Raw genomic sequence first — 27,928 nt, 5'->3', positions numbered from 1 at the left:
GCCCCCAAGTCCAACTGTTGTCAACCTAGCAGGTGAGGCCTCTTATTTACTCCATAACCTGGATTTTATGCATATTATCAGGCAGGGATGGTGGATCTGGAGTTCTCTAATTCCATTATCAGCCGGATAAATATTGCTACGACCCTGACTTGGCAGTCCCATTAAGTCAGTTCTCTGCCTCTCAACCACAGAGTGACTCCCCCCCCTGAAATCTCCCCCTAAATTAGTACAGGTTCCTGCACCCTTAAGTGAGGAGGTGAGCATCAGGTTTATTTGCACTTCTCTTGAATTGGGGTGGGAAGCAGTTTCCTCCCTCTCCCTGCGTTCAAATGACAAGTGATGCTTGAATCCAAGGAGCGCTGTGAGGAGGCCAGCGGGATCATCCTGGATTTTTTGTGTGCTCTCCAGCTAAAGGTCTACGCCGCCCCCATCTCCTCTTCTGCCACCCTGGCTGCTGTCCCTGACCTGGGAACGGGGTCACGTGTCCACATGAGCTCTTGGATCCTGGCATAGGTCTTGCTGTCCACTGGATAGTTGTTTTTCTGAAACAGTTTTAAATGATCCAGGTGAGGGATTGAGGGAGGCAGGTACCTGCAAAGCTTGCAGTACTAGTAAGGCTTCCCCAGCTCATCCTCAATCCCATAAAGGAGGGAGGGTGTAAGTTTCAGATGGAAAGAGAACCAGGCCCCAAAGGCTCAGCTATTCTCCCCATCCCCGTCCCCAAACTCACCGCCAGTGACAGCCGCAGGAGGCCCATCGGCCCTTTGCCTCCAGGAGCCAACCTAACACTCTGCTGTTCCAAGGCGACCAGAAAGGCCTGCAAGCCCTTCTCTGTGATTTGGTTACCTGAGTTTGGAGACGAGGCAAAAGATGAGAACCAAGCTCAGGATCTCCCTCCCCGTTCGGAGGGTGCTTGCTCCCATCCCCACCCTCTCCAAGCCCATCTTGGGAACTGAATGGAGCCGGCACGGCTGGCCAAGCACTTGGCTCTGCTTAGAGCCATCTACAAATCAGGAAACGACAGCGGCTGGGTCGGCTGGTCAGGAGCCCCATGAAAGGCCTTGGCTCCCAACAAAAAGCCGCTAGGTGAGTCACCCTCTTCTCCCTGCCTGGCCCAGCCCGGCCCTGCTGCTCCAGGGGAGACATACGGATGAGGTTCAAGTAGATGAGGACCCGGTTGCCTGGCAGGAAGACTTGCCCATCCCTGTGCTCTGCTGGCTCCAGCAACGGATTCACCATCTCAGTGGGCTCTATCACCTGCCCAGGAAAACAGAAAAGCTGGTGAGGTGAAGGCACCATGTAGGAAAGATGGCAGCCATTCAACAGCTTGTTGAAGTCCTTGACTCTAGAGTAATGGGGGGAGGGGGGTCATCTATGCTTCCTGGCAGGAACCGGCATGGCCGAAGGTCAAGGATGATGATAGTGAGGGGAGCTACAGTCCAGCAACACTGGGAAGGACATAGATGTTTCCCAGCCCTCTCCTACACTCTCTGAATGTGTGGACATGTGAGGCTGGAAGGGCTGGTGTGTGGATAGGGCAGGGAAGAAACTCCCACCACCCCTGGCTACTGGCCATTATTGGCTCTTGGGCTCCAAACACACAATCTGGAGGGCCACAGATGGTCCCTGTGTGAAGGAGGAGGTGAAGGATCCTTGCCTTGAGGTTTGGCTGCTTGGTGTCAAGGAAGGGTGAGGGGCTGGGGCTACCAGTTTCTTCCTTGAAGAAGCCAGGTCAAGAGCTGAGCTGGACGATGCTCGAATGAGCCTCACCTCCACTTCTATGACTTGAGCCCGTTTGTCTTTGGTGCCCGATTTTGCTCCTTTGCCGCGGGCGGCTTTCTGTTCGGCAGGAGGAGCCGCTGTAGGGGGGAAATCAAGAAGGCTGTGGTCAAGCAGCCCTTGAGAGTGCCAGTGAAGGCCTGAAAACAGTCCATAGGGAGGGGGAGGAAATGGCAGTAAAGAGGGCTTTCAGGGCACCTTTCTTGGCCTGCTTGGAGTCTTCCTTCTTGGACTGAGCTGCTGGTGTTGCTGGTGCAGCTGTTGCTGCACTGGCCTGGCCCTTGTCATCCTTCTTAGGAAGTTCCTAGAAAGAAGGGAAGGTTTTGGTTGTTTTTTTAATAGGTAGTGCGTAGTCCCTTCCCCCACCCCTCTAAAAGTGGTTCAAATCTAGGGCTGCCATTTGTTCGGATTTTCCCAAACATTACTGGGATTTCAAAGGCGGAATTGACATCTGGGGGGAATTTCCAAAAGGCGGCACTTGGTCTTGGATCTTAGACAAGTCAATGAAAAAAGCGCTTTTGGGGAAAAAATGCTTAACAAATTTTGGGTTTTCCTAAAAAAAGAAAAAGCTCAATAAAGTTCAGAGTGTGCTGGTTTTTACTTTTTGAAATATGGCAACCCTATTCAAATCCAACCCCACATCCAGAATCACACCTCAGCCAAATGCACTGGTGGGAAGGGAAAGAAGAAGGGGTCAGGGCTGAGATAATTGGGGACGGGGAAGGGGATGTATCCCAGACTGGGAACCCAGCCTTGCTGCTCCCTCCATCCTTCACTTACTAAGTGAATTCCACAACTAGAAGGGGTGACACAAAGCAGTAAACAAAACCAATGAGAGATAGTAAGAAAGTAGAAAAGGTTTTATATTTCACTTTGCTAATTAGAGCGGCAGAAGTGGGGGGGGGGGATGGTTGTCAGGGGGTTCTATTTAGAGGCTGGGAGAGTAGAAGGGAAGGACCGGGGGCGGGGGGATGCAGGCCCTCTCCTGGCAGAGGAAACTATGCAGCATTCAGGAGGAGGAGGATAGGTTCATTTGTATCCTGCCTCAAGGGGGCTTTCAGGCTAAATGGCTTCCACACCAATTAGCAGCAGAGCAGAAAATGAGGTTGGCAAAGCACATGAAGAGTCAGTGGAAGCAAAAGTGAAAAGCAGCAGCCAAGGCTAGGGAGGATCAAAGGCTCTTCCCCTGGCTCTGAGATGCTATCTGTGCAAATGGGGAGCCACCACAGAAAAGTCCTTGCACCCAACAGTCCCCAGCCTAGCCTCTGGAAGTAGAGAGGCAGAAGCCATGGGAGATAAACAGGAGGAGGAGAATCAGCCTCCCGGCAAGAAGGAAACCCCATCTCTCCACTACCCCCTGCCTCCCTCAACCACAGTGAGGGCAAGGCCTTTCAAAACAGCATTCCTGGGGTCTCCTCATTTCAGACTGTCTCCCGGCTTGCTCCAGGGCTCTCACTTTCTCCTTCTCTTTCTCCTTCTCCTTCTTCTTAGTGATGGCTTTGGTGGTCTTGGCTGTCTGGAGCTTATCGAGGGCTATGCTGCTCATGTGGCTGGAGGGGCGCTCGTTTTTCAGTTCCGCATGTCTCTGTGGCTTGAGAGAGAGAGGAGTGGAAAGAGTCGGCTCAGAAGAATAGCAGCCTCTTGGCAGAAATGGCCCCGTGCCGATTCCCCAGCCCAGTGGCAGCAGAGATGGATCAGGGTAGTCTCCTACTGCGCAAGCTCTGTTACTTATTGCAGGAGACTCAGAGGGAAAGGGAGAGCGAGAGAGTTGCAATGTGCGGTGCAGCCATAGAGGGAGCCTGGCTTTGGAAATGGAAGGACTGACATGCATCCTAGCAAACTGAATGCTGGTTCAGCCATTTGTGGTCCCTCTCCACCCATACTTCTGGTAAGTTTTACAGCTTTTTAAAATTTATCTAATAATAATAATAAGCACTACATGAGCAACTGTGGTTCATCCTAAAATAAGCAACAAAAAGTGCAAGAACAAGAAGAAACAGTTCCAGAGATTTAGGGCTGGTGGGCAGTTTCTCTATGAGGCCATGGCAGAGGCAAGCCAAATAGCTCTGTGCACAGCCAGCTTCTGCTGCAAACTTTCAGGCCCTAGAGAGGGGGGTTCTGGAGCCCACTCATCCACCCCCCCACTTCCTCTGGCACTTCTCTCCTTCCTGCTTACCAAGCGACATCTTTCCTGGGCCTCCTTCTCCAGCAGAAGTCGCCTCCTCTCTACCACCTCCATGTGTGTGAGGGCAAATGGGCCGAGAACCTGTGGAGTGAGCAGGGCAAGGCTGTTGGGACGGTGAGATATTCCTCCCTCCCTGGACCCACTTGCTGTTCTCCTTGCCCTGGCTGCAGAGGCCTGCCTGCTACAGAAGGGAGGGAGGCAGCAATGTTGTCAATTAGGGCTCCTGTCCCACACATCCCATTCCCCAAAAGGGGAACCTTCTGAACTGCTTGAAGGGCCACAGCCAGACTGACCTCTGCGAGCTTCAGGGCTCCTTCATCTTTGATCTGGTTGTGCGCCAGCGACAAGGAAAGCAGCGAACGATTGAGCCGCAGGCCCTGTGCAGGAGGGGCCAGAAAGACACAGAGGAAAAAGCACAGGGGGGATTAAGTGGCCCGAGGCCAAGGGACTGGAAACAGAGCAAGGTCACATTCTCTGGGAGAGAAGGCCTCGGGTGCTGAGCAGTCCCAGGACTGCAACAACCCAGGCCAAGTTGAGGATGCAACTCTCTGAGGCTTCCAAATACTGATGGGCAAACTCCCAATTTGTTCTGTGAGTACTGTTGGATGTGTCTATGTACACCAGTGTGATTCTAGGCAGCACTGCCAGTCCAAATGGGTTGTGAAAAGCAAGGATGCCTTCCCACTGGACTTTTCAAAACAGCAGCTGCCTCACAAGGGCTGTCCTTCTATAACAGTTGCATGTCTGTTTCAATGGGGAGTCAGCAACTGCTGATCCTATTTTCCTGCATTCCAATCCAATATGTGAGTTGCCTTTTGCCAAAAGTAGCTACCTTGGAAAAAGGGCACCCTAGCCAATGGCATCTTCTGCCTAGGTCACAGGCATGGCCAAACTTGGCCCTCCAGCTGTTTTGGGACTACAACTCCCATCATCCCTAGCTAACAGGACCAATGGTCAGGGATGATGGGAATTGTAGTCCCAAAACAGTTGGAGGGCCAAGTTTGGCCATGCCTGGCTAGGAGAACCAAAGAGCTTTCACTACGCCAAAATTACCAACAGAGACTTTTCCAGCCACACCAAGGAAAAAGGGCAAACTGCTACTGGATCACCAAAGAGCCAGTGGTCAGCTGTAAACTGACAGTGGAACTGCACTCCTTTCCTCCATCCTGACAAACTGCTCTCTCCCATCTTTTCAGTCTTGGGATGCCATTTCTAAACCACCTCCCAGTCTGTCCCTACAGCACTCTTGCCAGAAGCTCCCACTCCTGGCTTTCTTCGGAGAAAGTCACCCTCCCTCCCCTGAACCTCCAAGAGCAGAATGTAGGCCCTGAATCCTTTGGCCTCTGCCTAGGTGCAGAGCTGCCTCAGGCCTCCTCACATCGGCGATGTAGCCAGCACCCACATCTGTGATGTGGTTATAGCTGAGGTTGATGGAGGCAAGGTTCTTGTTTGAGCCCTTGAGAGAAGAAAGCGCCTGTCCAATTAGTAAGGCCGCCTCGTCATCGATCTCGTTGTTCCGGAGGGAAATGTGGGCCAAGCTGAGAGGAGAGGAAAAGAAAGAAAGGAGAGGCCACTTCTCAGCAGGACTGGGCACCCAGCTGCCCTAGAGAGGGCCTGGATTACTGCAATTGCACCGGACACATATTTTTCTGGCTCCCGTCTTGCCTTATGCCAAGTCAAACCACTGGTCCATCTAGCTCAGTATTGTAAACACTGACTGGCAGAGTGGCTCTACAGAGTTTTAGGCAGGAATCTTTTCTCATCCCCGGGGACTGGGCCTTGGACCTTCTATGCCGCTGAGCTGTGGTCCTTCCCTTCCTTTGGGCTCTATGTGTGCTAGAGGCAAGAGACCTCCATGCGCACATGCATGCACATGCCCGCACCCAGACACACCCAGAGCTCAGTCTTCCACTCCCAATCTCCCCTCAGGCCTCCCCTCAGTTCTCACTTGGTCTCTTCAGCAATCAGCTTGTGGAACACTCGCTCACGCATAGGGTTTCCCTCCACGGCCAGTGTCCTGCAAGCAGAAGGAGAATAGGTCTGCCCACCACTGTCAGGTATTTGCCCCTTTCTGTTATTCTATTGCTGATCTTATTTTTAAAAAGAAAAAATCAAGATGGTGCTTGTGGGATCAAGTAACCAGGGCATTCCTGCAGGCAGGAAGTAGGCGTCAAGACTGAACACCTTCCTGTCTATGCCAGCAGCATTTGCCATCTCCTGTGAACTTGGCTGGCTAAGCCATCTCTTCTCAAAATGTGGCCCTCCAGTTGTTGTTGGGCTCCAACTCCTAGCAGCCCCAGCAGCCAGCATGACCAATGGTCAATCAAGGATCATGGATGGTGGGGGCCCAACAGCATCTCAGGGCATCAGGCTGCCCAAAGCTCCCTAGTGCCAAGGGGTCCACCTCAGCCTTGGCCCCCATTCCTACAATTCTGGCTCACTTGGGCCCCTAAAAGCCCAGCCTTCCAGCCAGTTCATCCGTCCGAGAAATGTGTTGCCCTCCTCCTTGCCTGGGCCTCAGCCCTTGCTCCTGCTTGCTGCGATTAACCACCCTGTCTGCCTCTGGACTCCCAGGCTGTTGCCTCATCACTTGACAGAGGGGAGGAGACCCTGGCTGAGGCCTGACAGGCCCTGATCCAAGACTTACTTGAGTGTGGAGCAGGTTGGCACAATGGAGAGGAGAGAGAGGAAGGTGACGTCTGTCAGGCCAACCTTCCAGAGCCTGAAAGGAGAGCAGAGTGGATGAAACTTGGGAATTCAGGAGAAGTATTCCCCTTTAGCCAGCAGGAGGATGTTGGGTGAACCACTAGCCTGAAAGCCATGCCCCCTGCCCCAGGACTTTGTGCCACTCACCGAATTGACTGGAGGTGGGAAAGAGCTGGCAGGCACTTGGCAAAGATACCCAGCATCTTGTCTTCGATTTTCCAGTCTGCTGACAGAGAAAAGCAGGTGGGGCTTTCGTTGGCCTTGAAGCCCCCAGCCCACCCTGCTCAGGGGGCACAAAGAGGGGAGACGGAAGGTCTGTGTGGACCAGGGAGAGGGACACCACTTCACTCACTCCGGATGAAGATCTCCTTAGTGGTTTTGGGGTCCTCATGTTCCAAATCCACCTGGATGGTGGGGCGGAAGAAGGCATACTTGCACTGGATCTGTGCAATGATGTAGGGACCCTCCCTCTCGGCCAGTGGGTCAGGCTCCTCTGTGGAGACAAGTCAGAGCTCACCGGGGTAGCAACAAGGAGGAAAGAGCCTGGCAGCTTCTCTCATGGGTCCGTATGGAACAAGACATCGTTCCAGGAGGGAAGCTAAGCTGGCAACCTACAGAGCACCAAACCCTTCAGGATTCATTGACCAGACGTGGCCTCCTCTCTGCTCAGCGATAATCTTACCTGGCCTCTTCCACCTTATCTGATGTCTCTCCATCGAGCAGCTGCCTTTTTGGTCTGGCCATTCCCAAGAGGGTAACATTTTGCTCTCCCATCTGTCTGCACCCACCCACAAAGTGGAAAGGTGACTGTCACCAATCTGGTGCCCTCCAGATGTTAAACTTCCATCAGCTCTAGCCAGCATGCCCATACAATGCTGGGGCTGACAGGCGCAGGGTGTGCTGGCTAAGGCTGATGGGATTTGCAGTCCAACATAATCTGGAGGCCACCATGTTGGGGAAGGCTGGTCAAGTGCATGCCTCTTCTCCTGTGAAAACGGATGTTGGAGGTATAGATAGCTTCAAGAGATGGCCATCTTTACACAGGAAGCTGAATTGTATCGAGTCAGACCTTTGAGGTCCATCTAACCCAATCCAGGCTTCACTGACCAATAATGGTTCTCTCCAGGGTTTCAGACCAGAAGACCTTCCCAGCCCTTCATGGAAGTGCCATTGGGGATTGAATCTGTGGCCTCCTTTCTGCAAGGCAGATGCTCTGCCACTGAGATACTCCTTTTCCTCTAAAAATAAACTCCAGTCCTCATGGTTCTGATTGAGTTAAACGGGGACATAGGAAGCTGCCTTAAAGCGCCTCAGATCATCGGTCCCTCTAGCGATTACTGACTGTCAGCAGCTCTCAGGAATCTTTCCAAGCTCAACTTGGAGATGCCTGGGATGTTTATCATACTTTATGGAATTGATTGCCCCCATGCTGGTGACTGAGGCACTGTAAAAAAAAATAAAAAAATGCTACCAGGTTCAGCATTTGAGCAGACACACTTGTTTGTTGTCAGAATTGTGCCGCAGAGAACTAGCGACATCCAAGGGGGCGGCGGAGATAGCACCGAGAACTGCCTTAAACTCTCGACCCCCAACCCCAGCATTGGGCTCGATTTGTAACTCATGTGCCTCATTGTGAAGTGGGGGAATATTACAGAGGATGTAAAACCCAATGAAGTTATTGAGAGGAACGAGCACCACTCACCCTGTACAGCGAAAGAATTGGGGTGTGGCCTCAGTGTAACTTTTGGGATCTCTTGGAATCCAGCCCGGGTGCAGAGCTCCAAGAAATCCTGCTCCAGGATCCCTGTGCACTGGTATTCCTCTGTGAAGAAAGGGGAGACGCCCCGGGAGGGCTTTAGAGACACCAAGCAGCTGGCGTTCAGATCCTAAGATTGTATGTGGGTGGTGGCAGCTAGTGGCTAGAGTAGAGTGGAGCTGGGATGCAATCCATGCTCAACTGTGGAACTCAACGCAGCAAGCCACCATCTATCAGCCACGCAGGATCGTCATGAGCCTGAAAACTTCCCTAGAGAGTGGCTGAGTCAAAGCAGAATGAGAGATGGGGGGGGGCAGAGTACATCTTCCTACCTTCCCCATGTTCAGCCCTTCTGGCAGCATTCCTGGCTTCTTCTTCCAAGGCTGCAGCCTTGTCCTTGGCCCCCCGCTCTCCTTTTTTCCCCATGGCGCCCCTCCCTCTGGAAAGGACTCTGTGAGGACAAAGAAACGAATCATGAGATTGGAGGAAGTCGAGGGCGAAGGTCCCTGAATGGGGACAAGAGCTGAAAGATGTGAGGGCTGGGGGAGGGAAATTATTGAATTCTGGGAGAAACAGCACAGAGACTTTTTTTGTTGGGGGGGGGGAAGCTTCAAGGTCCCTGAGATTATGGCTGATTTTTTGAGATGTTGGAGATCCCTGGAGGGGAGATCTGTTAGATTCAAAATTCTATCAGAAGGCTCTCTCCTTGGCTGAATGGGGGAGGGGGTTTCTATAGCAATGGGATGGGGGTCCCTATGAGGGTCTGGAAAGGGGACAAAGAGGGAGCAATTGACGGTCAGCCATGGGTATATGTGGGGTGGAGTCCCTAACAAGCAGAGGGGCCTCAAAGTGGGTGCTGGCGACTTATTAAGAAGGACCCTAAGGGAGATGGGGCAGGATTTGAGGGGGGGGGGCTGAAGCTCTCTTAGGCGAGGCTGCGCCCACTTTTATTGGAGCAGGTGAGTCTCCCTGCCAAGGCCACATGACGAACCCTCTTCCCACCCCCCACCTCACCCCGCCCCGCGCCTCAGAGGTAACAGCGGTATATCAGTATCGAGGTCAGCCCCCTCCCTCAACTCAGCTCAGGCCTCGCACGGCTGTGTAGGCCGCGGTCGCCGTGGCAACCAAACCCCGGCAGCAGCTAGGCGGGGAAAGAGGCAGGGCCGTGGCGGCTGCAGCGAGCCCTGTTGGCCACTAGAGGGCGCAGGAGCAGCGCCGATGGCCGAGTCAAGGCATCCCCCTCCATCCACCTGTCACCTGCTCGCCAAAGGGCGCCGCCGCCACGCCTGCAGAACGGGCACGTGTGAAGCTCCCCCAGGGTCTCTCGGGGCCCTGTGACCCCTGCAGTGGGGAGAAGAGAACTAGAAAGAGGCATATTCCCTTTCCCGCTTTCCCTGACCTCCCCTATCACCAAAAGGGCTTGATCTGGGTGCTGTTTGCTATGGCCACCCGCTGTCTGGGGAGAGGTCGTTGGGGAAGGAAACTTTTGGCGTGGGGGGCGGAGCAGGAGACCCCCACTTCCCAAACCTTCCCCAAAGGGCCTGACAAGAGTACAGGTTCCCCCATCTCCCCTGTTCATACAACCTGAATGGAGTGGAGGGGGAATAAATAAGGAGATAGACCATGGCTAGGCAGACTAAGGCCCGGGGGCCGGATCAGGCCCAATCACCTTCCAAATCTGGCCTGCGGATGGTCTGGGAATCAGCATGTTTTTACATGAGTAGAATGTGTGCTTTCATTTAAAATGCATCTCTGGGTTATTTGTGGAGCATAGGAGTTCATTCATTCCCCCCCCCCAATATATATATATATATATACTGTATATAGTCCAGCCCCCCCCCCCAAGGTCTAAGGGACAGTGGACCAGCCCCCTGCTGAAAAAGTTTGCTGACCCTTGAGATAGACCCACACTTTCTCCCTAAAATCTTCTCTCCCCCATCCCTGGCCATCCTTTCCATTTGACCCTGCTTAGAAGCCTACACACATACACTAGCAGGGAGTGCCTAGTGCCACCCACAGATTTGTAGGAACAAAAACAAAAAAGGGTTTTTAAAATGAGTAGTGTTATTTGTGAGGGTGGACTCAACATGCCAAAAATCAAGAGAAGTCATGCCAAAGTCATGTTTCAGTCTGCCATTTTGAATCAAAATGGTACCCAGCATCCAAATGTCAATGAAGACTGCCACCCCACCTCAGGAACCTTCATCCTGAATTTGGTGATGCTGTCTTGATTGGTGGCTGAACCTATGCCATAAAACAGGTGAAGTCATACCAAAGTGACATATCAGTCTGCCATATTGAGTCAAAATGGTGGCTGGTGTCCAAACATCAATGACGACTGCCAGTCCCACCTCAGGAACCCTCATGCCGAGTTTGGCCAAATTATATTGAGAGGTGGCCAAACCTATTGTCAAAAAGCCTGCCGGTCAGTAAATCACACCCTTCAAAGTTGGAGTTAACTCTTTATTAGCAAAAACACAATCTTCACAGAACTGGCTGAGTGTCAGGCCTAATGAGTGCAGGTCTTATTCCATGAAATCAGTTATAATGTTTGCAGGGAGGTCTCTTAAAGCAATGCAGAGAAAAGAGACATACAGAACCGCCCCCCCCCCCAAAGTACCCACTTGGCTGAATGAACTGTGCACTGTTATTATGTAAATAACTTTTGAATGTTGTGACCTGCTTTGAGCATGGCTTACTGTGAAATGTCAGCACGCAAATAGGTGATGCTGTGTGTTTATGTAATATGCACACACATTTGCATTAGCACACTGTGGGTCTGTGCCTGTAGTGTGCAAGTGTTCAGGAACCAACTCTTGTATCGGCAAACAAGGATCGTTTTGCATTATGTCTGGCTCCTGCGCCTGCTTCTAAATCTGATTTTACAATACCAGTTTGTTCTAAATGCAGCTTTTAAATGCAACGTTTCTGCTTTATGTGGTGAACCGCTTTGGGACCACCCGTTTTTCAAAAGCAGATTGCAGATTTTTGGTAAATAAAAACAAACCACTAGTAGCTGTCAGCCCATATTCTCTCACGCCGCACCTTCTTTGCTGAGGGTAGGCCTTGGAGCACAAGAAGTTTTGCCCGGTCTGGGACAAATGCCAAGAGATTCTCTGGTACGTAAAAGAGGCAGTGAAGCAGGTAGAAAACAAGCAGTGCCTGGACAACGATTTGAAGTACCTGGACACCACCTCTCTGGAACAGATCAGCAACCCACTGGTGACAGAGTTCAAATGACCTCCCTTTCCCCCTCTGCCTGAGTTCCTGGCTTTATACTACTCTTCCCCTCTTTTAAATGCTGCCTTTCTCTGCCCCTTGACCTCCAAAGCTGTCGCATGATTCATGAGGACCCCCCTGCGTTTGCACATCCACATAAACAGTTGAGACAGAGGACCATATACTGTACCACCTTGAGCTGCTTAGAAAATGGTGGGATAAAAATGAAATGAAATGCAGGGGCATGGCTAGCCAAGGATCAAAATGTCTCTGATTGCCACAGGACAATAAATGCATCAAGTGGTCTTTTAAAAGTGGTTTGGCACCCAGAAATTTACAGCTCCAGTAAGGTAATGCTCAAGGTCCAAAAAGCAAAATTGTAAAACTTGATTTAAGGGAGAAAATAGTATCTGTTCTGAGGCCTCACACAAGGCCTACTCTATAATGGCAAAGGGAGGCTGGGGCAACAAAAAGGCGGGAAATCTGCTCTCAATATGGAGGGCGACAGGGTGTCATAGGCGCTTATATAAACTGGATCTGACAAGTGCTAGCCTCAGACTGGGCAATTGCTCTAGTCTTCTTTGAAAGATGATTTGACTCACTATTGGGAGACCTTAAGGAAATCTCCAAAACATCTAATGAAGCTATGAATACAGCCCTTGAAAATCAATCTGAAATTCAGCTGCTTCAAAAGGCAACTGATGATCTAGCACTTAAGCTAGAAGAAAAATCGGACAGAGACAGACAGAAAACATTAAATGTTGTGGTTTACCTGAAAAAGTAGAAGGGGCGGGTATGGTTCCATTTCCACTGCCCTCAGTGGATTTAGAGGGGGCTCATAATGAGTCCCGACTGGGAAAAGCAGAGCAGGTGAATTCCCATGGGACACTGTGATCCAGTTTGAGCATTGCAGGCTCACTTCAATTTTTCAGGAAGTGGTTACTAATGTTATTAAGCACCTTAGGACAGGTAAATCACTGGGACCAGATGGACAAGTGTTTCAGACTGAGCTCTCCCCATGGTTTGCAAAATTATTCCATTTAACCATTATTATACATCTTGGGGGGGGGGGGAGTCAGTCCCACAAACATGGAAAATGTTCATTAACCCTAATTTTGAAGCCAGAAAAAGATTTCACAAAAGTGAACTCATACAGACTGATTGCACTTAAAAATGCTGCCATTCAGTGTCAACAGTACTGAACTAGATGGATGCCAATGGCCTGATGTGGTATAGGCAGCTTCCTTTGTTCCTCTGACGTAGGTGGGCCTTTGGCCTGATTCTGCCACCAAACACACTCAATGTTCTCATCAGGATACATGAAGCAGGTTAACAACAACATCTCTCACTATCTGTGCTTCTGTTAGACCTGCATACATTGCTGTACAAGGATCTGCTAGTGTTCCTGCAGCAAAAGGGTGCGAGGCTGCTACTAAAATGCCACAGGAAGAAGGTGCTGGGCTCCTCAGACAACAAGCAGATGTTCAGCCCTGCTCATGGATGTCAGGTGTGCGGGCAGGAGTCAGACCCTGTGACCAGGACTGGGGCCTTCCTAAGTTTGTTCTGAAGAGGCAAGGCATGGCCTCACAGGTGAGGCTGATTGGTAATTCACAGCACCTGGTGGCAAGAGCTGGGAAGGGAGATAAGGTTAGCATTTCCCTTCAGCTCTTTGCCACAGCAACACGTTCCCTGCCTTGGGTTCCTTGACTCCTTGATCCTCGGACCCTTGACTTCATGACTCCTTGCTTCCTGACCCTCGGACCCTTGGCTTCCTGACTCCTGGACTCCCGTTCCGGCTCCCACCCCACCATCTTGCCCCCGGTCCCGACATCCCCAGCCGGGACTTTGATCGCCCGTGAACCGGACCGTGACAGATGAAAAGGGAGACCATAAAACCATGTTTCCTTGTTTAAAGGTTGTAAGCTAAACAAGGCAGCCCTGGCGTGTTGCCTCTTCCTCCATCTTGTTTCTTTTCTCCATTCAAATGTGTGAGTCCTCTTCATCATTTCCACCTTTGAACCAGGACCTCAGATCTATGAGCACATGGCTTCAACATATTCTGAAAAGAAGATGTAAGGTTTTTACCTGCTGTTTCCTACCACCCCATTTCCCCTTTCGGTAGGAGGGAGTAGAAGATGAAGATGGTAGCGAAGGGTGCCCTTCATGGTCAAACTGCTGAGGTGGAAGGGAGAGGGTTGAGGGGTCTTGGGAGAACAGCCCAGGACTTCAAGCGGGCTTCCAGATGGCGGCCATGGCTTATGTCACAAACAGATCAGATTTTGGACCAGACTTTTCTGTGTGTGGGCGTGGCATATTTATCTTCCACATTTTCCTGCTTTTTCAGTCATGCGTGTTTGTTGCTACTCTGCTGCTTGCTGCTGAGGTGTGGGTGAAGCTTGATGGGTGGATGGTGCAGTCTCCCCTACCCTGGAGTAGAGAAGCAAGATATGCAGGAGATTAGGGACTTCTGGTGAGTGGCTGATAGTCACCCACACCCGTAAGCAGTGAAGATCCAACAGGGTTGCAAGGCATTCTGGGAGTATCCTGCTCATTTCCTGCCTCTCCCTTTGAAAAGACCAGGGAGAGAGGGAAGGTCTTCTCTGTTAGCACCCCTCCTCCCCACTATTGGCTTCTTCCCATTTTGGACATCGATGGGGTGGCTGTTTTGGTTTAGACTCTCCAATGCCTTTCTTTTCCCCCTCCCCACCACAGCAAAATGTTTCCCAGTCGCCACCCTGCCTAAGACGAAGCTCCCGATGTTACTGAGTTGGAGGTGAAAATCTGGGAGGAAGCCCTTTGTCCTGTTTTGTCATCTTCCATACACCTCCCCACCCACCCATGGAGATGCAGGTTCTTCCTCCCAAGGAGCCCCCTTGAGGTGCTGCCAAACACGCTGGGGGTTCTCCCCCACCTGGAAGGGGATGGCAGCCACCACAAAATGGCACAGAAAGGTGGGCCTGCGACTGCCGGCTGAGGCCATAGCTAATGGGGGAGGTGTATCTTCTCTGAGATTGCCCTCAGATTGCCCTCCCTCTGGTAGAGTCGAAGCAGATATGTGATGGGCATTTCTGCCAGGGGAATAGGGCCAAGGGTGGTATCAAGATGCCGGAGGCAAGCCTGTCCCTGTGAGAGCTCCCCATTGGGATTTTTTTTTTGGGGGGGGGACAGAGGACACAGTTAGCTTGTGCCATCTCAGCCATCCTTGTCAATGGCTTCCCATCTGCAAAAAAACCAACCCTTCTGTATTGTGACAAGCTGCAACTGCAGACTAACCCACCTTCCTGATCCTGATCCAACAGTGCAAGGGAACACATCACAAGAGGATGATTGGACAGGAGCAGGGGACTCTGTGGATCCTTCTGGAAGCAGATTGTTCTTGCTTAAAACCTTTTGAGATTTAATCTGCAAGTGCTTGACTCCTAGATATATCTCCCTTTTTTCTGCCCTCCCATCTTGGTACTTCCTGGGAGTTCTCTGAGGTGCTGGGCATATAATGTGTTTTCCTGTAATTCAGGTTTTTTTCCCCTTCACAATTCTCTTTCTCCTCCCCACCCCCCACCGATATCTCCTCTTGCTCAGAAGAGGTGGAGGGTATGAAGGATGCTTTGCCCACCTCCCTCAAAGGTTCAGCAGTGGCCCTGGATGTCTCACCCAAGATTATCTTCCAAACCATCAAGCAGCTCTCACAGAAGCTCAGCAGGCTGAAAGCAAGGAGTTGGGGGGTAGGACGGTGCTCTAGTCTAGCAGGCCAAAGGAACGGGGATGTGGGAGACTTGGTATTCTATTCCACTTCCTTTTATGAAAGTTCTGACCCATCTGCACATGGCCTCAGTTGTGAGAGGCAGGTCAATGGGTTGAAATGGAGGGGGAGTATGAATCATGTGACTAGAGCCAGAGAGAACAAATTGGTGGAAGCTGCCTGTGTGTGTGTGTTGAGGGAAAGAATCAAACAAATGAGTTCAAGAAGGCACAGAGGGTGGTCTCCACTGGTGCCAATTTCCTAGCTGCTCTTCCAGAGCAAGTTATTCATGCAGGCTGAGGAAACTGAAGAGGTTTTCATTTTCATTGTGTAAGTATTGCAAGTTCTCACCTCACCCCACCCGACCCTAATCCCCATGTGCTATTCAAGAGCACCCCTCTCTGTTCACCTAGACTCAAAAACAAATACGGTAAGTTGGGTGCATCCAAGCCTAGAGTGTCAGGTATGCTCCTGTAAAAAGAGAAGTGGCTGAGAGGCCCAAAGCTGGAGAAGAGAGCAAATGGAGGGGTCTTTGAAAAACCCTTGACCACCACTACCACCCCCCAATATTGAGAGCCTTCACCTCAGTGCTGTGATGAAAAGGTGAGCAGGCAGGCACATCAGGCAGCTCCCCACCTTCAAAAATAAGTGAGGAGCTGGAGCCTGTGGAGTGGGGAGATACTCCCATTTTGAGTCAGACTGGTGGCTGTGCTGTACTTGGCAGTTGTAAAGTACCTTCCTTCTCTCTCCTTTCTAGGCCAGAAGGCAGCCCTGAAGATATTTTACACTGGGACAGAAAGGAGATTCTTCTGGTCCAAGCCACCCCTCAGAGCTCCCTCTACCCCACTCAAGCTGTTCCCACCCTGCATCCCACCAAGAGAAGAAGCCACTCCCACCCCTCAAGAGGAGCCACTTTCACCACCACCCCTGTTCCACACATCCCATTCCCCTGCCAGAGCACCTGTTTTACCACCATCTCTGGCCAAGAGGAGGAGCTGGTGACACATCACCATCCTGCAAACATTCCTCCTCTCCCCCCCCCCCCCAACCTCTCCCAGGAGTTGTGGTGGCTTCAAGACCAACTATGGACATTTTGAAATAAAAAAAAAATAAAATAGGCCACTGGACTTTAGGATCTCACACCTGCCTTGGAAACAGGGCCCTTGTTGGTGTTGTCTGGCCAGAGGAAGCTGAGGGGTGTTTTCTGACATTCAGTTGTAAAGGTCTATGTGCGTTTTAAGAAAATGAAATGAAATCTCCCATCTGTGTAGCTTTTTCATTGTGTCAGAAATCTGTGGCTGAGCTTGAGTAGTTTCTGGGAAGCAGGCATGGTGGTGATGGCCTAGTTGGAAGCTGTTTGCAAAGTGAAGCTTTGGCCATGATTGCTTGCCCCATGCCTGACAGGCGATGACCTAGGGCCACCCCCTATGAGCTTCCTTTCCTTTTTAAAAAATATATTAAGTTTCCATTTTGTACTATTAAAATACATTCATATTTTTCCACAGTTTGTTCAAATAAACTGTCGACCTCCCTCCCATCTCATGGTTACCTTAATGCTTTTTTATATCATAGTATTATATACTACTTCCTCTTTGCATTTATGTCCTTTCCATTGTCAAAAATGTTAACCAATATGTATAAAGGTATATATAATCAACATTACAAGTCTTCTTAAATAAGTCCTGCCAGTGCTGTTAATGGCTTGCAATTGTCCTTCATATATTGTCTAAATTTACTTCCTTTCCTGTGAAGCTGCAGGGGAACAGACGGGTGGAAGAGATGGGTATTGTGCCAACCCCTTTGCTCTGAGGTCTTCTAGCACTGCTCACAATTCCCTGTGCCACTTTTCCACTTCAAATTGTACTGCTATGAGCTGGGTCTTTCCTGGGTATCCTACCAAATACCCTCCACCACAGATCACTTGGATCGGAACAGAAGAACGTAAGACCTCTGCTGGATTCGAGCCAGTGGCCCATCTAGTCCAGCAGCCTGTTCTCACAGTGGCCAGCCAGATACCTGAGGGAAACCCTCAATACAGGATCCGAGCACAAGAGTACTCTCCACCCCTCTGCCACTGCCCCAGTCTCCAGCAACTGGTATTCAGAAGCATTGCTCCCTCTGACTGTGGAGACAAAGCACAGCCATTGTGACTAGGAGCCATCAGTAGCCCTTACATAGACTAGGAAGAGGCAAGTGGCGGAATAAAACTGATTTATAAAAGAACATCAAATGAAAAAGCACTAAATGAGGGCTTCAAGATGCCTTTGACTACATAAGCTTATTGTTTCAAATGTCCCAGTATCTTATCTGTCACTTTATTACAGCTCTAACCAGGCCATTATTCTATTCTTGTGCCGCTCATCCAACCAACCCTGCTTCACATCCACCCCCAGCTCTTCCCTCTCTGATCTCCAGGCTCTAACTGACTCTCAACCGACTCCCTCCCAGCATTCAAACCACTTTTCAAATGCCAGCTCAGCCAATCATCACTCACCACTAACATTCCACCTCCCCCTTCCTATTGAACACTACCTTACATCTTCTAATATACCCACCTATTTATGTAATGTCATCTCAATTACTAGTACAGGTGGACATGCATTATTCTATACGAATGTGCCAGGTGAGCACAAGGAGCACCCGCCTCAGTCCCTTGTCAGATGGTCTGTCAGGGAGGAGAAAGGGATTCCCACATCTCTCTCCCTGGAGATAGCAAATGAGGAAGGGTAGTTGAAATTATAATATACTGGAGTGTAGCGGTTTGTTCTGGACCAGGGTTCAAATCCACACTTGGCTGTGATGCTCACTGGGTGACCTTGGGCCAAGTCTCAGCCTAGCCTACCTGACAGGGCTATTGTGCAGATAATTTGGGCGGGGGGGGGGGAGCGCCACATACAACTCCTTGAGTTATTTCGAGGAAAGTTAGGATTTTCATGTAATCATAAAATTAAGCACCAAGAAAGGTCCCTGGGAGCACAGGTGTGTCTTATAAAAGATGCCTAGATGTTGTGAATGTGGGTGTGTACCTGAGTTGAAAGAGAAATTGGTTCCATAATACAATGAAGCCCACACACTAAAATTAAAAGGCTTGCCTTATTTCCTTTGATGTCCCAGAGGCATGTGGGGCTGGGGGTGTTTAGGGGAACTAACTATAAGGGTAGCCTAGATCCAGCTGCCTGGCCCTGAGAGGGAAGGATGGGTGGTAAATTAAGGGATAGGCCAGGCTCTGACTTCACAACCGACAGTGGGATCCTTCATATTTGTTTCCCAGGAGGCCTGGTGAGGAGTCTGCTTTGAGCCTTGGATCAGCTGAAAGTACAGACACTGGTCTTCCTTGGCTCATTTGAAAGTGCAGACATCTGACTTTGGATCCGCTGAAAGCATAGACATCTGTGTTGCTCAGTACAGTTGAAAGTGCAGGCAATTTGTCGTTTCCCATTGCACAATGGGAGGCTGTTTGTCCTCTTTTCAAAGAAGGTAAAGTTGGAGGGTAGGGGAGAGATCTTGAAGCTGGGTGGTCCCCTATGGCCAGTTTTTGAAGATGCTCATCGGTTATTAGACCCTTGTAACTCCCATGCTTGCTGGGGGCTGATGGGAGTTGTAGTCCGACAACATCTGGAGGCACGGGGTTGAGGGAGGCCATTTATATGGAGTGGTCAGGAACACAAGGAACACAAAGGCCCTCCTGTCAGTAGGAGGGTGGAAGTGGTGGTGATGGAGGAGGGAGAGACACTCCTTGTTTGCATTCAACATGCTTCCTGTCATTTATTCCCTCTCTTCCACATCCACAATGTTCACTGCTGGCCAAAGTCATGGAAGAAGCCCCAGAGGGGCTTAAATGCAGCTTGAAAGCCTTTCATATAAAAACACTCCCTTGGGTCCCACTGAGGTATCATTGTTATTTATTAAATTTATTAATCACTTGTTACTAAAGTGTCTCAAAACAACTAAAAATACAAAATACAATAAAATCAAATGGTAAAGTATACATAACATGCAAAATGTCTGTCCACCAAGAATGTGACAACGGAAATCCGTGTCTCCTTCCTTAATGCTATGAGCCCCAAGAAAGGTCCAAAATCAATGTATGAGGCCAGAGAAGCTTTAGCAGACCCTCTTTTGACACCCTGCCTCTCCCATTTGCTCAATCCCCCACAGGAACATCGAGACCCCAAACTTGTGGTCCACCTCAGACCCCTCCCTCCCCTCCTTGCTGGGGGACGACCTCTTCTATGTCTCGGACCTGAGCTCACAGAAGTGGAAAGACACTGTCGGCCGCCATGTTGCGTCTTCCCTGCCACAGCGGGAGGTTGACCACCAGGAAGCCATCAATGGTGAGGAGGTCATTCTGTGGCTCATACTTTGGGTTACTCTCAGAAAGTCATGGGGCTCTAGAAGGATCTCAACTTACTTTAAGCAAAAGTGGAAGAAGTGCCTAGTGAGATCTCTCCTGGGAAGTGGGTCCTTGGCTGTACATGTAGCTTGGAACTTTTGAGTTCTTAAAAATGGCTATTAGTGAAATTCCCTCCAGGCAATACCCACATGGGTCAGTCAAGATGGACAGTAAAGTTCTGACACAGGGCCAGGGGAGCAGGGTGGGAAGAAGGCTTATTGGCCCTGAAGTGTGCTGTAATGTCTCTGAGGAGGAAGGGAAATCCATAGATGAATGGTGTTTGTGTGCGTTGCACTGGTAACCAGAGCTATCAGCTGCATATTGGTGCCCATGCTGGGGAAGGGACTTATAGCTCAGTGGTGGAGACCATGTTTTCCCTGCAGAAGCTCCCATGCTTGATTCCTGATGGCATCTTCAGGTAGAGCTGGGAATGTCCCCTTCCTGAACCCCTCTAGAGGAGCACTTTCTGCCAAGTACTACAGACAACACTGAGCCAGAGAGTCCAATGGTATTTCACTCAGCTTCCTGCATTCTCATTTAAATCAGAGCCCTTTATCCGGTACTATGAGAACTGGAATCTTGTTTTATCTTAAGTGAAAGGGCCACAGCCCCTTGGTGGAACACATGCTCTGCATATAGAAGGCCCCAGGTTCAATATCCGATGGCATTTCCAGGTAGGAATGAGAAGGAAAGACCCCAGAAACCTTGGAGAGCCACCTGCCAGTCAGAGACAAGTAGGCATTGGGCCAGGTGGACCAGGGTCTGACTGAAGAAGGCAGCTTCTTAATGCTCCGCCAACAGCAACACCATGGGCTTGCTCCCAGTACAGGAAGAGAACATGATCAGTCTCCTCTTGAAAGGCAGAACCCAAGGCTTTTTTCAATGAACCTGTTTTAGCTGCCTCATTCCTGGATCCTGCTGGGATTTGACCTCTAGCTGACATTCTTCCCCCCTCTTTGCACAGAGCTGTTTGTGACAGAAGCCTCTCACCTGCGGCTTCTGCGTGTCCTGACTGTCTTCTTCTATCAGCGCATGTTTAGGGAGAAACTTCTTTCGCAGGAGGAGCTGGCCCTCCTCTTCCCCAACCTCCCAGAGCTGCTGAAGATTCACAGTAAGGCTGCCTCTCTTATTCAGTCGGAGCCCCTTTGGACTAGGCCCCCATTCTGTGTCTCGCACAGATCATTGCTTCCTCACAGGCGGGTCAGGAGTTGAGGGAGAGGGTCGCCTCCATCAAAGGCCCTCGCTCAGGAGGACCATTGGAGCAGAAGTTCAGAAGAGCCCTGCAGGAGGCAGCTAGATAACGCCAAAGGGGGCCTCATCTAGACTTGAGCGCAACAGCAGCGCTCCCCAGGAACTCCAACATTTTTCAGATAAAAATAGGGACATCCTATTCAACAACAACAACAATAGTAATAATAGTACCCTGCCCATCTGACTGGGTTGCCCCAGCCATGCTTGGCAGCTTCCAACGTATATAAAAGCATAATAAAAACTTTCCTATACAGGGTTGCCTTCAGATGTCTACTAAAGGTTGTATAGTTACTTATCCCCTTGGCTTAGGGGTCATATAACTCCATACCTTCCAACATTTCACCAATGAAAAGAGGAACGTCCTAAGAAGAAGTGGGACATCCTGGGAACAAATCGTAAACTGGAATGCCTTCTGTAAACCCAGGACTGTCCCTGGAAAATAGGGACACTTGGAGCGTCTGCCAATCTGTAATGGCCAGCTTTGAGGCCTATCACCGGGGGCATGGTACTAAAAAAAGAGATAGAGACCATGTCTGTCCTTCTCCCCCTCCCATCTCTGCTGTGGCTATTTCCCCAGGCCCCTTTTCTCACCATTCCCTCCTCCTGTCCTTTCTCCAGGTTCTCTGTCAGAATCGATGAAAACACTTCAAGAACAAGGGCCCATCATCCATGAAATTGGGCACTTCATGCTTTCCCAGGTAACAATCTCTGAGTGGCTGGGCTGGTGGTGGTGATGCGGCTTTGTGTGTAGACAGTGTTTGGGGTTCCAGTTGAGTTTGGCCCCTTGATTTCCTGACCTGCCTGATTCTAACCAGGAAGTGTTTCCTCTCCCCTGCCCCCTTTGCCCCCTTCCATCTAGGGAAGTTTAATGTTTGATGTTTTATTGTATTTTTAATATTCTGTTGGGAGCTGCCCAGAGTGGCTGGTAAAAATAAGTTATTATTGTTATTGTTGTTGTTGTTGTTGTTATTATTATTATTCCTTTCCCCCAGTTTGGTGGGCCTGCACGTGAAGAGATCCAACAGGCAGTCTCTGACTTCTGTGTGAACCAGTCCAAGGCCCTGGAGCTGATCGAGACCAAGCTGCAGAAGGACACTCGATTCCGGCTCATCATTCAGGTATCTGTGTGCTCATACGCTAAGGAGGGGGGAGGGAGGGGCTGTCTCAGATGCTGGGTCTGCATTTTCTGTGCGGAGTGCAAGAGGAAGTCCTTGGAAGGCTCTTTCTCCATTCTGGAGGGCCAGAGGCCTGTCCTCCTCTCCCTGCTACCCACCCTGAATGCGGTAGTGCTTCTGAATAATGCTTGAATCCGCAAGTGGGTAGAGTGCTCTTGTGCTTGAATCCTGCTTGTGGGCTTCCCACAGAAATCTGGTTGGCCACTGTGAGAACAGGATGGTGGACTAGATGGGACATTGGTCTGATTCAACAGACTCATCTTACGTTGTTCTCCCCTTCGCCATACACATACTTCCAGCCTCAGTTTTTACAATGACAAAACAGCTCCACCATCGACCCACGTCTTCCCCTTCTTTCCTTCTTTTCCTGGGGCATGTTGTTGTTCTTCCTGTCATAGACCCAGATCTCAAGGCTTCTGAAAGCTCTGCACTTCTTCTTCATCAGGAAGGTGGTTCTCTAACTGTCCCCTGGACGGGTCTTTTGCAAACCTACACCCCCACCATAAGAATAAGAACCAAAGAAGAGCCCTGCAGATGGATCAGGCCATAGGCATCCTGTTCTCACAGTTGACAACCGGATGCCCCAAAGGGAAGCCCACAAACAGGACATGTCTCCAGTCTCCATATGGTCACAGAAGCATATTGTCTGTCTGTCTGTCTGTCTGTCTCCCCTTCCCAGGAAGCAGAGAGTAACTACCAGTGCCGCCACCATCAACTGAAAGATCTCATCCTCTCCGAAATGCAGCAGCTGACAAACTACCCTTTGCTGCTGGATAATATTATCAAACACACTGATGGTATCTCGGTCTCTACATATTTATGTGTGTGCTGGGAGAGGGAGGAGAGTCGTATCTCCTACAATTTGAATGTTATGCTTTGTGACCTTTGGATGTTGTGGGCTACATGGAGCGTAGCCTATTGTGGAAAGTGAATACACACATCAGTGATGATGGTACAGTATACACACCTCTCCACTGCTAGTATTAGCAGATGGTGGGGCTGCAGGGTTGCAAGGGTTGTTCAGAGGCCAACTTTCTTATGAGGAAAAAAAGGATTGCTTGGGGTTATGTATTCCTACCGCAGTGCTGCTCATCTGCCCAAGGTCGTTTTTCTTTTAAATGCAGTGTTGTGTCTGTTTTGTGTTGGGAACCACTTAGGGACCACCCCTGTGTTTCCAAAGCAGCCTCCAAGTTTTTGGTAAATAGAAACAAAATTTAACAGCAGCGTGACAGTCCATCTCTCTCTCTCTCTCTCTCTCTCTCTCTCTCTCTCTCTCTCTCTCTCTCTCTCTGTACCTTCTTTGCTTAGGGCAGTCTTCAGAGCACCAGAAGCTGTGCCAGGCTAGGGACCAATGCTGGGAAATCCTTCAGTGTGTGAAAGAGATTGTGAAGAAGGCCGAAAACCATCATCGCCTGGAGACCTATCAGATGTGTTTGGACACCACCTCGCTGCAGTGGACCACCAACGCACTGGCAGCGGAGTTCAAGGTATGGCCCTCCCCATCATCACCTTCTGCCTGAATTCCTGCTTTTATATTACTTCCCCACTCTTCAAAACACTGCCTTTTTTTGTCCCGTCTGTCCAGAATATTGACCTCCGGAGTCATTGCCTGATCCACGAGGGCCCCTTGCGCTGGCGCCTGCGCAAAGACAAGTCTGTGGGTACGTGGCTGTCAACCTCACCTCAACCAACACACAAATGTGGCACAGGCCTCTCAAAGTGGAGGTTTCTGCAGTTCCTCTCTCACTGACTTTGTTTATATCCCACTTTTAATAGTAATCCAGGTGGGGCAGCCCTGTGGCTTGGTGGTAGAAAGACTCTTTGAGCCCCAAACCCTCAAGAGAACCATTGCTGCCAGTCAGACAAATAATAATAGTAATAGTAATAATAATAATAATAGTTTTATTATTTATATCCCACCCTTCTGGCTGGGTTTCTGAGCTAGATGAACCAAGCAGCTTGCAGAAAGTTTGACAGAACAAAGCAATTTTAGAACAAGACCCCGAAAAACAACTAAAGCATCAGCTGTTGAAACATCAAAACCTCCAATGGTGTTTGAAATTCTAAAGCAACAGGCCACAGATTAAAAGACTCTCCCAGACAGGCTACCTTCAGAAGAAGGGCCATCCTAGCTTGGTGACAGAGCACCTGATTTGCATGGAGAAAGTCCCGGGTTCAATCCCCAACAGCATCTACAGGTCAAGCTGGGGAAAAGACTTCCTGCCTGAGATCCTGGAGTGCCATTGCTGCCAGTGAGTGTGGACATTACTGAGCTAGATGGACCCCAGTGGCCTGAACTGGTATAGGCAGTTCTTCTCACTAGTTGGGCCTTTGGACTGATTCTGCAGCCAAACTCTCCTGATGTTCTTATCTAGATACACGGAGCAGGTTAGCCACTCCAAAAATCTCTGCCTCTCTCTTAGACTTGCACGTGTTGCTGCTGGAACATCTCCTGCTGCTCCTGCAGAGGAAGGATGAGAGACTCGTTCTCAAGTGCCACAGGAAGAGGGTGTGGGGCTCCTCAGGCACTTGGCAAACGATCAGCCCCGTCCTCAAGCTGAATGCAGTGCTGATCCGCACCGTGGCCACAGGTAAATTGGGATAAAACCACATTTCCTCATTTAAAGGTTATAAGCTAGGCAGACCAGCCCTGGCGCGTTGCCTCTTTCTCCATCTTGTCTCTCCTCTCTGTCCAGATCCGCGAGCTTTCTTTGTCATTTGCACATCAGAACTGGTACCCCATCTGTATCAGCTCGTTGCCTCAACACCTTCAGAAAAGAATATGTAAGATTGTTTACCTGTTGTTTCCCTCACAATTCTGGAGCAGACATTTCTTTGTGGGCGTGGCACATTTACAGTTCCCACTTTCCTGCTTTTTCAGTCATGAATATTTGTTGCTATTCCACTGTTTGCTGTCCAGTTGCAGGCAGAGCTTGATGGAATGTATCCAGGATGTGTTTGGGAGTTGTTTTTACTAACCAGCCCTCTGCCGTGCCTTGTCCCGTTTCCTGCTGCCTTTTTCCATTCTGGGCAGGTGTCCAACTATTTCTGTACATGTGCACACACACCTGTGGTTGTTGTGTTTTTTAAAAAAGTGTGTGTGTGTGTGTGTGTGTGTGTGTGTGTGTGTGTGTGTGTAATTGTTAATATTATATTTTATTACCTGCCCTTCACCCTAAGGTCCTAGGGTGTGTGTTACAACAGAGCACAATATTAATAGCGGTTTAAAACAATTTACAGTCACACAAATTAGGTGGGTCCCAAAAATATCCAGGCAGACAGACACAGACACAGATACAAATGTAAATATAAATGTAAATCTAAATATATAAAATATATATAGATATTGGTACCCCCTCCCCCAAAGATGCTGCTGAGATTAATATGGGGCCTCTCTTTAATGTCTGCCTTTCTAATGACAAATCATAGCTATTCCATTCTTTTCGGGGGCTTTTAGTGAGTCTTTCTCTCCCCTCCCCTCTTTTCCTGGCAGGTGGATAGAACTTCTGGAAGAGGCAGTAAGGCGCGCCAAGGGAAATGCCACCTTGCCCTCAGGGAATCTGAGATAATATTAATTTCACATGTAATAAATGAAAACCACAGAGCTTTATTAGAACGCCTTTTTGCATTATTCTACGGACTTTATAAAATGGCGATAGCGGCAGGGGTGGGGGGATCTTTCTGTTGTACCATCACCAATTACCCTGCTCCTCAAACACCGTTCCTGCTACTAGTTAAGGTCAATGGGATGTCAAGAGCCGTTTTCTCATAGCTTTTCTGGGCCAACTGAGGTTATCAAAACAGAATTCTGCAGACGGTAACAAGAAAATAAAGGAAGTTGTATCTTTCTTGCACCTAAGCAGCATCCCCCCATGCCTCAAATTACTGCATGAAAAGTTCTGACTCCTTTTACCAATTGTAACTCTTTGAGGCAGAGAACTATTTGCCTCTGTAAACTGTAGGGCACATTAACTATGCTTCATAAATAATCTTTTAAAAAAGCATCAGAGTTAAGAAAAACACAATGTGTGTGAAGTTGTCCCTAATCTCACACCCTTTTGGAGTCTGATAGATTGGAGTTTTACATGGATTACAGGTTGCCAACTTTTATTATTTGCCCGTGCACCTATGCTTTCAACCACAGCTTGATCTGCTGGTGTTAGCAAGGTGTTCAAGCTAACCTTTCATGTCATTGGAGGGGGGATTCCCTCTCAATTCCTTTAGACCAGTGTTGGCCAAACTTGGGTCTCCAGCTGTTTTGGACTACAACTCCCATCACCCCTAGCTAACAGGACCAGTGGTCAGGGATGATGGGAATTGTAGTCCCAAAACAGCTGGAGACCCAAGTTTGGCCAACACTGCTTTAGACCAGCCTTTCTCAACCTGTGGGTCCCCAAATGTTGTTGAACTACAACTCCCATCACCCCTAGCAAGGCCAGAGCTCAGGGATGATGGGAGTTGTAGTCCAACAACATCTGGGGACCCACAGGTTGAGAACCACTGCTTTAGACAGATGAAGCCACTGTTAAATGCGCAGGAGCAGGCTGGGCCACTTCCCCCTCAACAGTTGGCAACCCACCACGGATTGAAGCCATGTCGGTTGTGTAATGGGGGCTGGGGAGGGATGTCCCCGGTATAAAGCAGAAATAGCCAAGTAAATGCAGCACCTGAGCACCTCGGGTCACAGCTCAGACACTAATCCGCTTCAGGCGGTGGGTGAAAGACTAGTGGGATTGTGGGGGGACCCGGATCCCCATTTGTTAATTGCCTCCAAGCTGCTAGTAATCCAGATAAGCAACGCTCTGGGGGAAGATCAGCTAAATCCCTGAAATGCAACTGCTCTCACGCCACCCTGCTCACCCTCCCCCAATTCCTCAGTCTTCTAAGGCTCTTGCACAACTCTAGAGACACTCCATAGCTGTAGGGTGATCATGTGCAAATGTAGCACACAGAGGGTCCGGCCTCACTGCCCCTTTTATTCCTGGGAGGAGGCAAGCTTTGTTCATTGAGCGGTTTGGGAGCCCTTCTCATCTTGGGCCCTTTTTACTGCAGTTCTTTGCACATTTGTGATTTGCACGTGCAAAAGAAACAGAAATTGCTATGAAAATAGAATCACAGTGCAGGAATCACAGCTGAGGATTCCCTGACAGATGCCCATCCAACCTGTTTAAAAGCCTCCCATGAGATTGCGTGGTGAGTTTTACTGCAGTTCTGGTTTCTTGCTCTTTTTTTTTTTTTAGGTTAATGGACATTTTACAATGACTCCTAATTTTAACTGTTTTTCCTCCTCTTAAAATCACTCCAGATGAAGCTCCGCTGGATCAGGCCAGTGGCCCATCTAGTCTAGCATACTATTCTCACAGTGGCCAGCCAGTTGCCTTTGGGAAGACAGCAAGCTGGAACCAAGCACAACAACAATTCTCTTTTCCAATGGTTTCCAGCAACTGGTACTTAGAGGCATTTGCTGTGCCCAACAGTGGAATGGAGTATCCTGGGAAAGGGCATGGCTGGAAGACTGAGCACTCCACCCTGCAACACTGCTTGCAGAATTCACTTCTCTTGGCAAATAATTTGTACAAACAGGGTGCACCAGACCTAGATATATTGGGAAATCTGATATAGGGGGAAGAGGAACCTCTTAGTAACAGAGATGAGAAGAGGATATTGCAGGTGCAGAGAAAGGCCCAGTGCATGCTAGGAAACCTGAAATCACACCATGGGTGAG

General features: G+C 49.6%; 2 protein-coding genes across 8 annotated transcripts; one reads left to right on the top strand and one right to left on the bottom strand.

The window, feature by feature from the left end:
• Nucleotides 1-249: 249 nt before the first annotated feature.
• Nucleotides 250-17,774, bottom strand: LRRC71 (leucine rich repeat containing 71). 5 transcript variants are annotated; one of them, XM_077920557.1, is made up of 16 exons: nucleotides 17,756-17,774; nucleotides 8,759-8,877; nucleotides 8,373-8,492; nucleotides 7,023-7,163; nucleotides 6,818-6,893; nucleotides 6,612-6,686; nucleotides 5,913-5,981; nucleotides 5,343-5,502; nucleotides 4,258-4,341; nucleotides 3,956-4,045; nucleotides 3,236-3,370; nucleotides 1,978-2,083; nucleotides 1,771-1,859; nucleotides 1,149-1,257; nucleotides 731-846; nucleotides 250-542 (listed from the first exon to the last, which is right to left on the bottom strand). In XM_077920557.1, exons 2-16 carry the CDS (start codon nucleotides 8,850-8,852, stop codon nucleotides 417-419), a joined length of 1,590 nt encoding a protein of 529 aa, XP_077776683.1. In that variant the 5' UTR covers nucleotides 8,853-8,877; nucleotides 17,756-17,774; the 3' UTR covers nucleotides 250-416. The 5 variants fall into 5 exon arrangements, with proteins under 5 accessions (XP_077776683.1, XP_028565017.2, XP_077776682.1 ...); XM_028709184.2 differs by lacking the exon at nucleotides 17,756-17,774 and adding an exon at nucleotides 9,504-9,658; XM_077920556.1 differs by lacking the exon at nucleotides 17,756-17,774 and adding an exon at nucleotides 9,441-9,459.
• On the top strand, nucleotides 3,368-27,839 carry LOC114586160 (rho guanine nucleotide exchange factor 11-like). Of its 3 annotated transcripts, none has more exons than XM_077920563.1 (11): nucleotides 3,368-3,667; nucleotides 19,543-19,718; nucleotides 20,742-20,888; nucleotides 21,647-21,726; nucleotides 22,021-22,146; nucleotides 22,883-23,000; nucleotides 23,512-23,690; nucleotides 23,789-23,864; nucleotides 24,627-24,794; nucleotides 24,900-24,987; nucleotides 27,509-27,642. In XM_077920563.1, exons 1-11 carry the CDS (start codon nucleotides 3,624-3,626, stop codon nucleotides 27,510-27,512), a joined length of 1,206 nt encoding a protein of 401 aa, XP_077776689.1. In that variant the 5' UTR covers nucleotides 3,368-3,623; the 3' UTR covers nucleotides 27,513-27,642. The 3 variants fall into 3 exon arrangements, with proteins under 3 accessions (XP_077776689.1, XP_077776688.1, XP_077776686.1); XM_077920562.1 differs by lacking the exon at nucleotides 27,509-27,642 and adding an exon at nucleotides 25,697-25,819; XM_077920560.1 differs by lacking the exons at nucleotides 20,742-20,888; nucleotides 24,900-24,987 and having other exon boundaries at nucleotides 27,509-27,839.
• The last annotated feature ends 89 nt before the right edge of the window (nucleotides 27,840-27,928 follow it).

Source organism: Podarcis muralis, chromosome 16 (genome assembly GCF_964188315.1).
Source record: "Podarcis muralis chromosome 16, rPodMur119.hap1.1, whole genome shotgun sequence".
Lineage (NCBI taxonomy): Eukaryota > Metazoa > Chordata > Lepidosauria > Squamata > Lacertidae > Podarcis > Podarcis muralis.
Note: the sequence above shows the minus strand (reverse complement) of the source record. Positions and strands in the feature narration are given on the sequence as shown.